The sequence below is a fragment of the Loxodonta africana genome, chromosome 23 (assembly GCF_030014295.1).
Source record: "Loxodonta africana isolate mLoxAfr1 chromosome 23, mLoxAfr1.hap2, whole genome shotgun sequence".
In the NCBI taxonomy this organism is placed as follows: domain Eukaryota; kingdom Metazoa; phylum Chordata; class Mammalia; order Proboscidea; family Elephantidae; genus Loxodonta; species Loxodonta africana.
The window spans coordinates 61,399,625-61,415,204 of NC_087364.1; the positions used below are offsets into that span (position 1 = coordinate 61,399,625).

Sequence of the window (15,580 nt, forward strand, 5' to 3'; positions counted from 1 at the left end):
ACCTGCCTGTGCCTCCAGGAATCACTCAGAACCAAGATGGCCCCAAAGGCGCTGTCTTACACTCCAATCAGACTAGTTCTTTAGAGGCCTTAGGGTTACCCATCCTCAGTTACATCGCATGGACATTGTCTGACTCTTAACAGTCCCCAACTTTTGACACACGGACAAAGGATATGAGGGCTGTGACAACAGCATATGCAGATCCCATTGCAAATGAGCCGGCGAAGATCCCCAGGAAATTCCCCACGGACTGGAAGAATGCTGCAGCATCAAACACATTTGGATTTTCCTTGGGACTGTATATGGATATTGAGCTGAAAAGAGAAGAGGTTGAAGATTAGTCAGTGACTTCCATCTTACAGTTCTAATACCAGAAGTCAGGAATTGGCACCCACTTTTGGGAAAGTCACCTTTTCCTGTAGGTAAGGTGCTGGTTGGGAGAGTTGGAGAAGGTAGGTAGTATTCCCCTTCCTTAAAGTCCAATCCCATGGTATCCATACATTGGTGCCAGTCAATAAACATTTTTATATTGGAAGGACCATAAAGGATGTTGTTTCTGAGCAAACTAGGCATTAAAACATGGTGGGTGTATAAGGAATATGCTAAGAAGATAGATAACTGTGAATTATTTAGTGGCCATATGTCTTCAGTGCTGCTATATATTCACAAATGTTCCTGATAAAAAGTGCATTTTTATGGCCTATGCACAAATGGGCGATACAAATCACAGCGTATACAAAATACTGTGCCGTGATCTTGTCATAAGCCACAAAGCATTTCTCTTCTCCACTGTAACCCTTCAGAAAGAGAGCCCTGCCGGTGTTCAGAGCGTCACAGTATTAACCCCTGGGGAGAAACAAAACCCTCATTTGCCCAACAAGACAAATGGCAGCAGCTACCTGAGGTCATCTTTTATACTCCAATTCTGGTGGCTGCCAACAGATTTATCTCCACAGAGAAAAATCAATCCACCAATAGGCAGGCTGTTCACCTAAATATTTTTGAGGACGTCATTTTTGTTGTTGGCTTTCTTTTTTTTTTTTTTTCACCAGAGTCTGAAATCCTTGTGTGTTAATATCAAGGACAAGGAGTGTCCTATTTTAGGAAATACAAATTCCATATTGTAGCATTAAAATGAGCAGATGTGCTAAGACCAGTAGGTTTTGGGAGACGATAAACAGTTCAGATTTTTTTTTTCCTTTTTTTGGAGTTTTCATTTTAACATGTGGGGGTCTTTAAAATCAATCAGGGAAAAATCAGGTTGAAGCAGTATCAAGAGCAAAATGTATACTAGACACAGCGAACTGAGATGAGATGGGCTTTTACAGAGCTGTGAAGGAATCTTCTGGGGCTCAGGTGGTTAGAGCATGTTAACCCTCTGACCTGACTTTTTGGATCCAGAGACTAGTTAAGAAAGAGGAGGAGGAGCAGGCTCAGATTCACAAAAGGAAAACCTGCGGCATAAAAAAAAGGGTAGTTTTAAGTGTTCTTAGTTTTTCCCCCGATGTCTTAAAACCTCCAAAGTAGGCTAAATGCTTCTGCTTTGATCCCGTAATTGGATAAGGAAGATGAATGTGGATCTCCAAAAAGGCCTTGAAATTTATGTGAGAAAAGGACTGCCTTTGAAGTGTTTCTCTTTCTGTAAAGTGTTGTGCTTCACAGACCAAAAAAAAAAAAAAAAAATAGAAAGAAAAGCAATCCCGTATGTGGGTGCTCTGTATTTGACAGTCAGGGGAAAAAGAGTGTTAAAATCCTTTCACCTCTAAGAACCCTGGTCCCAAGGCTGCGAGGCTGGCTGTTTGCAGTGACATCCACTAGCACCTTTTTCAATTCACTGAGGAAACAATGTTGTTGAGTCGATGCGGACTCATAGTGACCCTATGGGACAGAACAGAACTGCCCCATACGATCTTGTCTCCAGTGGAGTGGCTAATGGGTTTGAACTGCAGACTTTTTGGTTAGCAGTGGAGCTTAACCACTGTACCACCAGGCCTCCTTGAGAAAACAGTAGGAATGAGAAAACACTGCAGTTGCACCCTGCCTTCCCAGCAAGGATCTTTGCATAGTAACACAGGTTCCTAAATTATTCCGCTCCTTCCCATTTCAGAGGCAGCTTCTAGGAGATGGGTCCACAGCACAGCACTGCTTCACCCCGTCTTCCCCTCCACACTCCCGGGAGTCTTTTTTCTGCCCCGGGGCTTCTCAAACTTGGAGAAATCAACTCATTTTTTATTAAAATGCAAGAGCCTTTAGTAAAGACTATCTATGAAATGATAGGTTCGATGTCCTAAATATATTTCTTCTTAATACACAAGAGATTATGTAATTATTAAACTCAAAAAAAGTTCACTTGTGTGCTACCTAAAGTTATCTGGGTAATCCCATAAATTTGGGGCCCACACTTTGAGAAACATTGTTCTCCTTCTGGGTTCTGAATCCCACCCAGCAGGATACATGATACCCACTTTGTTCTCCAAACTCCATATTCTTCCCTGTGATATTTGTCTTACATGGAGGAAAAAGCAAATCCCCTTGGCCTATGGAGACTTGTCCACTGAAGATGCATTCAAGCTCCCCAGACTGTATGCACTGGGGGTCTGCTATGTGCCAGGAGATGTGATAGATACTGGAGTATTGTGGGCAGGCAGAGAAATGCATAGGGAAGAAAAGCAGACTTTGATTCAACAAAAATGTTATTGAACACATAACTGCAAGACATAATTAGGCAGAGAACCCTAAGATGTAGATAACGAATAACTATAGTCTCAATGCAGAGTGTGATGTTGTGAGAACTGCACGGCACTCAGTGGTGCTAAAGAGGCAGGGGTATTACTTTAGGATAGAGGAGATGGCATTTGAGCAACCTAGGAGGTGGGCAGTGATGGGGAGAGGGTGTTCCAGGCAGTGGGAAGAGTGTAAACAAAGGCAAGGAGGCAGGCCAGTTCAGGGCGCATTCAGGTCACAGCCAAGCGGTCATGGCGCCTGGAACCCAGGAAGCCTGTATGTGGGCATGTGTAAGTGGGACTCAGGGTAAAGGGGGAGCAAAGGTGAATGGAGGCAGCATCACTGGGAGCCTTAAATTAATAACACACAAAAGCGCTCATATTTACATAGCACTTTGTCCTCTTGCCCTACATTACAACTTCATTGATCCTATGACATCTCTGTGAGGTAAGCAGGGCAGGTATTATCATCCCTTTTTTCTTTCTTTCTAGATATATATATTTGTATTTATAAAATAAAGACCAGAGGAACTACATGATTCATCCAAGATCACACAGTACTAAGTTCAAAATGTAGACTTCTTTGTTCTTTCTTAAAAAGCGATGTTGCTGGGAGGACATGTGTGCTCATAGCACGACAGTCAAGTGACAGTAGTAGGCTGACTCTGGGCAACAGCAGTTGAAACTGGGACTTATTTTTATGCCTGGCATGAACCTGGCAGCACCTTCCTATATACAAGGGTGAGAACAGAGCCCATTGTACGGGGTAGCAGCACCCCTCTCCTGTCCCACCAGCAGGAGACAACCAGGGCTTCTCACAGAAATCTGTTCAGGCTTGGCTTCCTCTCTGGACCTTAAGCTTTTGCTGGTTCTGGCCTGGGCCTTGGTCCTCCTTGTGTGCCCAGGACACAGCCTGGTGCCTGGCACATGGCAGGCTATAAAAAGACGGACCAAATGAAGGCAGGAGAACTGGAAAGCAGAAAGAAAAGAAGGAAGAAATGCAGGAAGGAAGGAGGCTTGCAAAAGCGAGTCATCTGTTGACATGAATCATCCCACAAGATGATTCATTGGGCATTATGTAGACAGATAGTGGGTCTTTTCAGAGTGATCAGTCCAAGCGTGAAGGTAACACTGGATCCTCTTCACAACACATCAAAGATTCTACACTTATTGGCTGTATAACCTTGAGCAAACTACTTAATCACGCTTGACTCAGTTCATCATCTGTAAAATGGAGATAACAATAGTACATATCCCTCAGCGATGTTGTGAGGATATGAGATATATTTAAAACTCTCTATCCTATGAATTGTAGATCCATGCATTGAGTGCTTATCACGTGCACTCAAAATAAACATTCAATGAATGTTAAGCATTGTCATCATTATCAGTCTGCTAAACACTTTCACAAGACTCACACTGGCAGATGCTAGAGTGTGCTGGCTGAACCAGGCCTGGGTTCCAACTGTGGGCAGGTGGGGTGTGGCTCCCCTCACACCAAGCTTCGGGGTTGCTGGAGAACACTGGTCACTTTCATGGGACCAGAAGGATCTCCATGGAGAAAAGGCTCCAGGCAGGCACCCCTGGAAAATGACCTTGGAGTAAGGTTAAAAGTTTCTTGTATTTATTCAGGAGCCCTCAGCTGGGTGAATCAAGGAGAGAAGGAGTGTTCTCAACAGACTGGGCAGGGATCTACTGCAGGAGCAAGGAACAGGCCAGGAGGTTCAGCTCGAGTTGCATTTCCCGTTTAGTAGGGTATGGTCTTCAGGCAAAGCTTCTTGCTTTGAGTGAGGAATGAAGCCAAGGAAGCAGGAGCATTATGGCCTGGGAAGGTTGCTTTTCTCCCAAGTGCCAGGATTTTTGGAAGTTGTTCCTCCAGGCTTTAGTCTCTGGCAATGGGGGCAATTCTGTGGACTCTGGTTTGTAGGTGACACACTGGGCCTCTGGATTGAGGAACAGCAGCTGCAGAGGTCATTTTTTGGAAATAGCCAAGAATGTGAATTGCAGGTGTGGAGTTTTCCGATTTCAAAACAAGAGAGGGATAGCTTTGTTCCAGCAACTTCAGCCCTTTGGACCTGCAGAGTAAACTCATCTTCCCCCGCCCCAAGGGAGAGTCTTGAAACGTTATGGATGCAGGTGCTGCAGGGGTAGGGAGAACCTGGCAGAGGAATTAGACTTTCTGTTAACCTGTGTCTTTGTTCTTGGGAGCCCACTCTGAAGAGGCACTGTTGTAGCACAAGCTGGTGAAGAGGGATCTACAATCCCCAAATTTCTGGGAAAGAATCTTGGAGTTGGATGGAACCGATATGATGTTTAAATATGCATCTCATAAATTAGAAATAAATCTGGGTTATTGATTCATTCTGCTCAGGAACAGATTACTCAGCAAATACTAGTTTGATGGCAGTGTATTATATCCTTTCTCAGAAATGAATTGTGCAGCTTCTTTTATTCAAAAAGTTCAAGGTGGACAAACTATCCTAAATTCCTTTGATGAAAGCAACATGAATCAGAATCACTCTGCTCACCGTACCATGTAAGATACACAGACAATATTGTGACCCCGGTGTTTGTCAACAACCCATCTTTTCATCAGTATGATGTTCCTGCAGGGAATGGGCCTGCCAGCTGAGCTAGTTGTGAAGAGCATGAAATCTGGAAGCTGAAATCAGAGTGAAACTTTCAGCTCTGCCATTTACTGGCTATGTGACCTTGAGCAAGTTACTTAACTTCTCTGTACCTGAGTTTCCCACAAAACAATGATAATAGTAGTACCTACCTCCTAGGATTAAATGAATTGATGTGTTCATAGAGCACTTGAAATGGAGCTACATGAGCATTCTTTAAATAATCTTACAAATAGCACATCCTTGCTCTCTCTTAAACTGAATGCTTGGTTTAGTTTTAAAAGGAGTGTCTCAAACTAGATGTCCAGTCGGTACCTCAACCAAACAGGACGAGATGTCATCACCCATCTCCCCTGCACGCTGACTGGCTTTCAGTCTAGGACCTCTGGCTCACTGGGGTTATTTGATCTTGTAACTGTTTTGTGCAGAATGGTGCCTTGTACATAGTAAGTGTTCAATAAATGTTAGTGATGAAGAAGGAGAAGGAGGACAAGAAAAGGAGCAGTAGGAAAAAGAAGAAGATGAAGAGAAGAGGTACTGCCACGATGCTGAGAGTGAAAATGAGATAATAGGAATGGCAAGTATTGTATGGATGGTACCACCACCATTGCTCCAATGCTATCCACTTGTGACTCTGGCCACCTTCCCATACTGGATCTGGGCCTTCTATCTTCTGATTATTATGATCTTCCTTGAGGTCACTGTCATGGATTGAATTGTGTCCCCCAAAATATCTGCCATCTTGGCTTGGTCATGATTCCCTTGTATGATTGTATGATTGTCTACCATTTATCTTTTGATGTGATTTCCCTAAATGTTGTAAATTCTATCACTATGATGTAATAAAACAGATTATTAGCAGTTATGCTGATGAGGTCTACAAGATTCTATAGTGTCTTAAGCCAATCTCTTTTGAGATATAAAAGAGAGATATAAGCAGAGAGACACATGGGGACCTCATATCACCAAGAAAGAAGCGCTGGGAGCAGAGCGCATCCTTTGGACCTGAGGTTCCTGTGCTGAGGTGCTCCCTGATCGAGGGAAGACTGATGACAAGGACCTTCCTCCAGAGCCGACAGAGGGAGATAGCCTTCCCCTGGAGCTAGCTCCCTGAATTTGGACTTCTAGCCTACTGGACTGTGAGAGAATGAATTTCTCTTCATAAAAGCCATCTACTTATGGTATTTCTGTTATAGCAGCACTAGATGACTAAGACAGCCACCCAACTTCCAATGCTGTCCACTTCTATTATTCTTTACCATCACTGATAAATATCTTCACCCCACAATCACTCACAGAAACTACCCAATAACCTCAAGCTCCTGGAGCAGCTGTTCTTTCCCATCTTCCTCTGACTGGTTCTCAACTCCCACAGGCCCTCCGTCCTAGAAGCCTGATAGGAATACCCTTGATTCTCTATCACCCTGCCTGTTCTCACTTCCTTTGTTGAAATGAAATCAATGTCACCTGAACACTTTTAAAAAGGAAGTCTTAAGCAGACACTCTATCCCTCTCAGAATTTCTATGAATTTAATAATTTTTAAAAAATGAGAAAGAGATTATTATAGTCAAAGATATGCAAAATGACCTTCCATTTTCTCTGCCAAATCTTTAATCCCTAACACAAATTTTCTAACTACTGGCACCAGTTTACTGACTAGTCGGGATATAAATAAGATTTTTTTTTTCCAATCACTGCTTGCAACTATACTATATCGAATCCCTCTTCATGCTGGGTCCGTTGATGATGTCTTGGTCAAATTCTATTACTCAGTTCATTTCAGCTATTAAAACATAGTGCGGTTCAGCTTAAAACCTTATCTTCAGAGCCGGATTCTTCCCCTCCCAGCAGCCTCTTCTAGAGCAGCAGGCAGGATGGCATGGAAGGGAGGAGCCGTAACAACTGTGTTCCTCATCCCTTCTTCTTGGTACCAGAGTCCCCTCGTGTTGGAGGCACAAAGGAGGGATGGTGAGGCCTTATGTAGCTGTGTGTCAATGGTGGGCAAGGGTCCCTGGCCCCAACCTGGTTCCTGTTTGATCCCTTTTCCAGAGGCCCCTCTCGGCTGACATGGTGGTGCCTCCATTTTGTTGAGAACCCAATTTGCCATCAGCTCTGCCAGCTATACACATTCCTAGCCCCTTTACCATGGTGTGGCTCAATGGCTCCTTGGCCAGCTTAGTGGCTCTCATCCCTCTCTTAACCTCTAATCTCCTTAATCTGGGGTCCTCCAAGCACCCTCTATCAGCCAGAGAGCACTGGGCTGGGTGAGGTAGCCTCTCCTGTTCCCCGGATATACCAAACCAGGGAGCCTTCAGGTCCTGCTGGTACAGACTGCCCCCATAGCCTCCTGCCTCAGAAATCTTCAGGCCAGAGGAGACACCAGTCCTTGTGTTTGTGCCCACATCCACAGCAGCCTTGTCTAAGGACTGCCTTCCTTTGACTTGCCTTGAGAGGGCCTCAGCCCTTTTTCAGGTTCCTCAGCAGGGGAATGAGATGACAGCCCCTCTTTCTTGCAGGCAGCCCAGACTTTTTGGGAGATTCCACAGGAGTCTCCCTCACTTGGCTTAGGGGAGGGATAAGAGGCTCATACGTCAAACATTGCATTCTCTCCAAAGATTACACGCTTTTCTTTCTCTAGCTCTTTCATATACTGATTTGAGGAAAAGGGGATGGGGTGGGGATTGGGGGAATATTGAACAGGTTTTAATATAAATCTACATTCCAGTTAATAAGCCGGTTTGGAGGTGTGCGGTCCTACCTGCTGTGTGTGGGGGTGGGATGGAGGGGGTGGAGAGGGGAGGAAGGCCTGTTGCTCGTTTTAGCATGAAGCTAGTTAGCAACTTTTGTTTTCAGGCTACGGGCCCCCACCTCAATTTAGAAAACAGGGAAAGGCCACAAAAATACAACTTTGTGACTGGCCAGGAGGATTTCCAGTTTCTTCTCTCCCTACCTAGAGTTGCTTTGTCATTCCGCTCTTAAGGACACATTTTAAGGAGGAAAATAATATAGAGGGCCAAGGAAAATGTGTAAAAGCTGTGACATTTAATTGGGCCTGAGCATCGCAGGTAAGAAACAAGGAAAAGAAAAATAATTACAGTGCTTTTTGTGTTGAAAAATTCTTTATTCTACCTCCCCCCTGCAAAAAAGAAAAGAAAAAGAAACAAGCAGATCCTTATCTATTATTTATCTTTTAATAACTGTAGCAACCTGCCCTGTCTCAAAGAAGTTGCTTAATTATGAATAAGGAATTGATTTTTATGGGGCCAAGAACTGTGTGTGCACATTGGAATTTGCTCTGGCATCTGCTTGCCCATTATTCTGGCTTATGTTCTGCCCAAGGCCAATGAAGCTCTGTCAAGAGAACCTGCTGTAAAATATAATGACTTCAGGAATTGGGGGCATTCCAGGCACCCTGGGAGGTTAGAAGGGCTGCCTCTTCATAATAAGAGGTTCTGGCCAGAAGTTCCCTGAGCTTGAGTTAGAACTCATAGAGTGTTATCTTCCCAAGGGCCAAAGACCCTGGTGGGTGGAGAACTGCATGTTTGGGGAGGCACACAAATTAAGTATTTTAGCGTCCAGGAGACCATTTAGTTAATGACAGCTCCCTAAGAATCTCAACTCATATCAGAGAGTGAATGAGCTTCTGCAGATTCCCCAAATCCCTGATAAAGACCGTTTTACCATACTGATGTCTGGCACAAGAGAAGAAGACCTGGGGAATATTGTGGGAAGTATGTTTTTTTTTTATGAGTTAGTGTATCATGGCTGCCCCAGAATAATACAGTCTCAGGTTGAATTAACTGATTCACTCCATCAGCAAATATTTATTGAGTATCTACTATGTCCAGATATTGTTCCAGGCACTGAAGATACAGTGGGGAACAAAACAGAGTATACAACCTCATGTTCCTTACGTTCCAGTGGAGACAACACATAATAAACAACTAAGCAAACAGACACGTGATTTAACGATCGAGAGTGAAAGGAAAAATAAAGCAGCGTGAAGGGATGGGATAGAGAGTGAGGAGGGTGCTGGTTTAGTCCTGGTAAACCAGGAAAGTCTTCTCTGAAAAAAATGAATAAAATGAAAGGAGGAAAGCTTTCTAGTTCCCAAGGCAGAGCGAGCTTGGTGGGTCTGAAGACTAGCAAATACATCAGTGTGACTGGAGTGAGGTCAAGTCAGGGAAAAAGTTGTAGGAGTTAATGCTGGAGAAGGGGTCAGGGGCCAGGTCTTGTGGGGCCTTTTAGTCCATTTTAGCACTTGAAATCTTCCTAGGCATGAAAGAGCAGCCAACGCTGAGGTTTGGGGCAGGGTAGGTGCTGCTGTTAGGTGCCGTTGAGTTGGTTCCAACTCATAGTAACCCCATGCACAACAGAACGAAACACTGCTGGGTCCTGCACCATCCTCATTATTGTTGCCATGCTTGAGCCCATTGTTGCAGCCACTGTGTCAATCCATCTCATGGAGGGTCTTCCTCTTTTTCACTAATCCTCTACCAAGCATGATGTCCTTCTCCAGGGACTGCTATTAGTAGATATTTTTTTTTAGCAGCTTTCCAGGGTAGACATGGAATATTCCAGGTGGAGGAAATTTATGCATTAGACAGTTGGATCATGTGGTCTCCAAGTACCCCTCTCCACAAGAGTCACTGACTTGATATCCTTTTTCTAACTTCTTCCGGATCTACCAGGAAAAAGCTCTAGAGTATCTGGCTTTCCCAGATCCTGCCACCAGAAATGGCTGAGCCTGAAGTGAGCAAGGAGCAGTGCTTCAACAGAGGATGCAATGAAGGCACCGAAGATTTAGACTGCAGCCACATTGACAATGACATCAAGAATGGTGACAAATTTGAACATGGAATAAAGCCTTTGACAGATTCCTAAGTGGCTCTGATCCATTACGTTCCAACTTTAAGGTGACAAAGAGAGCTCTGAATTTAAAATTAGTTAAAACGGAAGAAGAGTTAAAGGAGGTTTGTTATGAATTATATGTGCATTTTCTTTGAGAGGAGAGCTTAAATTACTTTGCAATTTAGCCTGAAAAGTCCTGTCAGAATTGAATTAGTCTGTGGGCTTCGAGAAATTTTCTCTTACACCTAATATTGAGAGGAAAGTGAATTTGAGATAGCCCCAAAGATAAAAGTCATCTGCAGATACCCTTCTTCTTTTTCTTTTTTCCTTGAAGCAGAAGCAGGAATTTGAATGCCATGACTGTGAGCCTATTCATTTTAAAAGAGAGAGAGCGAATAATTCTCATGATCTAATGGGAATTTTGACCCTTTCTCCAATTTTACAGTTCCTTTATTCCTCACTAATGAAATCTTAACTCCAAAGAGTGCTGTGATATGTGGAACTTTTAGTCATAATAGATATAAAAAGATTAGAAAAGTAGGCTAATAGCTACTAAAGATGGAAAGCTAGTTAAAATTAAAATATAATCATAAACGGGTATAAGCAAGACCCAAAATTGATCTCCAAAGTTGAAAATAGAGAAAGAGGTCTGGTTGCCCAACATCTATTGAGAACTCCAAATAGTTACTATTCCTCCGTACTCATTACCATGGACCACCCACTATGTCAAGTACTATGTTAAGCATTTTTATAAATATCATTTCCTTTAATCCTCATGGTAACCCTCTGAAGTAGGTTCGATTATTACTTCCATTCTACAAATGAGGAAACTTTCACTTAGAGAGATTAAGTAACTTTGTGTATTTCACCTCATTTAATCCTTTTAACAATCACATGAAGAAGGCATGATCCTCATTTCACACATAAACAGACTTGGGGAGGTGAAATAACTTGCCTGAGGTAACTTGCTAGTAAAAGAAGTGGTAGGTATTCAATTCGTGTCTCACTGATTTAAAGCCTGTGTACACTGCAGACTAGGGAATGAAAGGCTTCTATCTAACCTCTGAGTGTGCCCACAGATCAACAACTCCACAAAGCCTTCCCTTTTATAGAATTGCAGCAAAGATCACTTTGCAAGTGTAAGATCCAAGGAGTTCTAGTCTTAATTTGCAAAACAAACAAAAAACATTGCATTACCCAATATATCCATTTCAATAGGAGTTTTGTTGACAACCTAGCGCTACTTACAGGCCAGCAGTTCTTACTGGAGACCTCTCTCCTCCACATTGAACAGGTTTTCACAATGGAACTACATCTCTTATGTCTTGGCATTCCTACCAACACCGACTCAAGGCCTGTTTCCCTAAACAGTTGTCACCCTGTTCTCCCATGTGGTGACTACTGTTCCCTTTTAGTACTCATCCGTGGCTCTGTGTCTTCATCTAAAAAATGGAGATGATAACAATTGTGCCTCCTTCATACAGTGGGGATTCAATATAGGTACAATGCTTAGAACGCTACTGGAACATAGAGAGCACTATAAATGTTGGTTGTTACTGTTGTTATTGCTATTTGTACTACATTATTGTTGGAATGATTATTGTTTCTTTTATCACTTGCTTAAAAGAAATCAATAAAAAACCCAAACTCTACTTCTAAGAATATGGAGGCATTTAGAAATTTCAAATAATATATCAGAACACTATAAGAATGTTCTGGGCTGGGACGAGCAATAAGCTTACAGTTAGATCAAATATTGAATTTGTCCTTTTGTTGATGAGGCCTGTGGAGCAGAAGGCTCCTGGAATAGTATCAAACAAGGGGATGCACGTCAATTGTAAACAATAACTGAGCACAAAGGATCCATGGGTGCCTTGCAAATCCAACAGGGCTGTACTTCTAGTAGCCTTGCTGGGGAAGAGAATACCAAGGTAGACATACCACAGAAATCCTGTTGCTATACCTGAAGCAAAATACATTTGTGAACAGAGGGTGTCTAATGAAGTTGTGTGGAATTGCTGATTAGCAACAATCAAGGAAAAAAACATAAAACCAGCGGAGTTGGCGATCACCAATTCACAGCTCACCTCATGCTACATAGAGATAAAGAGGAATCAGCAAATAGGTATGTGCTTGGATTGGGGCCTGCAGTGCATCACAAATGATGTGTGCTGAGGACAATGATGAGTGGTTGAATAGAATTCTTGTTTTCTCCGGCTGGGTCAAAGGACTTTTCATAGGCAATGGGCTGCCTTCCCAATCCGGGAGCCTTTCATTCATTCCTACATTAGACAAACCTCACCCCAATTATAAACAGCTGCCTGGGACAGCCTGATGAAGTTTAACCTGGTGACAAGCCAACTCCCAGAAAATATTTGCACTGATCAATTCATTTCCATAGACCCTTCTTCCTCCCTTCCATTTATCAGCAATTAAGTGAGCATCTGGGCCCCAAATCACAACTTAATTTAATTAATCAAGGTCCATTTATTTTGTTTTGATTTTTTTTTTTTTTTTGGATACCATATGTTTTCATTAATGGAAGCATGCCAAGTCATGGAGTGTGTTTAAATTTCTGGTTGGTAATATGGACTTTGAGAAATATCTGGTACTACATGGTTACTACAGAACTTTTAAGATTCTCAAACCCATACTTAGCAGTCATGCATCTGTACCACCAGACCTTGATTGCCAATGTTTTTCATGGTGCTTTCCATTAAGTTACATGGGGAGGCTCTGATTTTCCAAATGACACACACACAAAAAAAACAAACCAACAACAAAAACAACAAAACCCACCAGGGCTCCCTAACTGTCACACAGGAAACCATAAACATGCTTACAAGGCTTATCTAGTGTACAACAGCCAAAAGAGATAAAATTTTTGCCCAATCACACTTCCTGGTTGTACTACCTTACTTGTAAACTTCATATCCCAGCTATTTTGCTTCAACTAATGTTTCTTTCACCTTTTTCCATTATGTAAGTCCACAGTGTTGTTATTGTTATTGTGTGCTGTCAAGTGGATTCAGGCTCATAGTGACCCTAAAGGACAGAGTAGAACTGCCCCATAGGGTTTCCAAGGAGCAGCTGGTGGATTCAAACTGCCGACCTCTTAATTAGCAGCCTGAGCTCTTAACCAATACTTTCAGTGGTGAAAGTATACTCCCAAACAACCTCTGGTGGTTAAGAGCTCGGCTGCTAACCAAAAGTTCGGCAGTTTGAATTCACCAATGGCTCCTTGCAAACCCAGTGGGGCAGTTCTATTCCATCCTATAGGGTCACTATGAGTTGGAAGTGACTTGATGGCAATGAATAAAAAGAATCTGAGAGCTGGAAAAAGTAGGTAGTACACTGTATATACCACAGACCATGAAAGAGTTAAGAATCTACATCCATCTTTTTAGAGCTGCAGATAATTTCACTTGCATTCATACTTATCTTTAGGAGCAAAGCACACAGTTATCTTCTTAACCTGATTTATTTTACCAAGGCAGTTGGCTCACCACCACCATTTCAATTTTGTGTTGAAACATGGGACCTGCAGAGCAACACATCTTGCTGAAGAGGGTTTTGCCTCTACATAATATTTTAAAATTACATCACATGTTTCTAGCAGTTGCTATAAAGTAAAGATCACAGTATGAGTAAATTCCACAGCAGAGTCATTACTGGTACTAGATCTTCAGGATGCAGCTTTATCAGGGCTAAGAATGTGGACTATAAGGTATATTTGAATCTCAAACCAACACAGGTTTTCAGCATTGAGATTCCTAACTCAAGCAGTTAATAGGCCTTTCCCACCCCATGTAATAAAGATGCTAAACATAAGGATGAATACTCAGAGTCTGAGGCTAAGCATGAGGATGAATACTTCACTTATGAGGCCCATTGCTGAAACTGTGGAGGAGCATAAGGTATCTCTTGGTGCCAGGAGCTAGGGCTTAGGGCACTGAAGCTGATTTGAAGAACTTTGCATATCTAGCCAGAGACTGGGGGGAATATGTAGGCTGGGGGACTAGGTAGCTGTTTGGAGGGCAGTAGAGTCAATGGAAACCCTGGTGGTGTGGTGCTTAAGAGCTACAGCTGCTAATCAAAAGATTGGCAGTTCAAATCCAACATCCAGCAGGCATTCCTTGGAAACCCTAAGGTGCAGTTCTATAGGGTTGCTATGAGTCAGAATTAACTTGACGGCAGTGGGTATAGTTTTTGGTTTTAGGTCAATGGAAGGCTTTGAGTCAAAACTGGGTAAGCAAGCCACAATCAGTAAGTGATCAACCAGAAAGGGGGGAAGGAAATCAATGATTCTGCAAGTCCAGGGTTGGAAGTGAGCCCATTGTTTGTAAATGCACATACGTATTTTTCTGGGAGGTTCCTTAACTTACGTTGCCTTCTCAGTGTGGTCCATGACCTCAAAAAGTTAAAAACTACTGAACTATGGGTACATGAATACTGATAGGCAGAACAAGGAGGGAGTGATCAAAAGCTGAGGCAAATGGCAATCTGCAGAAAGAGGGCGAGACAGGGGGAGAATAAGATAACCCATGCAAGGTACTCCAAACAAGAGGACAATGATCCTTTGATGCTCCCTGCTCAGGTAGGACCATATGTGGCCGCTTGGGGGTAGCAGGCAACATATGGGAAAACGTGGGTAAACGAGTAAGGACAGATCAGACACCTAAGTTTTTTTTTTTTTTTCTGAGTCTTAAGTATATGTATAGATAGAAAAGAGAGTTTTTGAGGGCTGTACACACATGGGGGTGGTTGACAGAGTTAGGCAATACAGCAGGTAACTCTATGAAGAATAAATTGATTTACAGTCTGGCTCAACCCTATTCTCTCTTCCTAATTTTGCATATGTTCACCTTATTGATTGATCACATGCAGGACTCCCTACACCACTTTCGGGGCTGGGCCCTCCTTAGATCAACCAGAATGTGTGAAAACTAGCAGCTCTCAGGTCTGCTTTGGTTAACTCGTGGCTAGATCTTCCAGAGATCCACTGTTTTTATTTACATGTCACGGGATCAAACGGAGAAGCGGGCAGATGCTCCCCTGGGATTTGGGGGAGAAATGTCCCTTGAGGGTTAAGGTGTGAAACAAGTAACATTTTAGTGATAAAAACCATTTGTGATGAGAGGCCATTTTTCAAGTGGTTAGAACTGAGAATTGTTCATATGGTTTCTAAGTGAGGGAAGGAGGAGGTGGCCAGGGTGTGGGTCAGCACGAAGAGCTGGGACAAGATGCTCGGAGAAGGGGTTTCTCTCATTTGGGGGACAAGTGGCAGATAGTGAGGGATGACTCTTTAAAAATTCCCCTCTACTCCTTTTAGGCTCCCTGGGCGGTGAGAACGTTTAAGCACCTGTCTACTAACAGAA

General features: G+C 42.9%; 1 protein-coding gene across 4 annotated transcripts in view; it reads right to left on the bottom strand.

Annotated features, from left to right (window-relative positions):
* The window catches only part of SLC9A9 (solute carrier family 9 member A9), a 663,200-nt gene that overhangs the window by 332,579 nt on the left and 315,041 nt on the right, over nt 1-15,580 (bottom strand). For all 4 annotated transcript variants that reach the window (XR_010319148.1, XM_064275567.1, XM_064275566.1 and 1 more), the window contains exon 7: nt 176-314. Coding sequence is in view for 3 of the 4 variants with exons in the window: in XM_064275567.1 (XP_064131637.1) it covers nt 176-314 (139 nt within the window). In the remaining variant the exon portion in view is untranslated. The remainder of the gene's footprint in view (nt 1-175; nt 315-15,580) is intronic.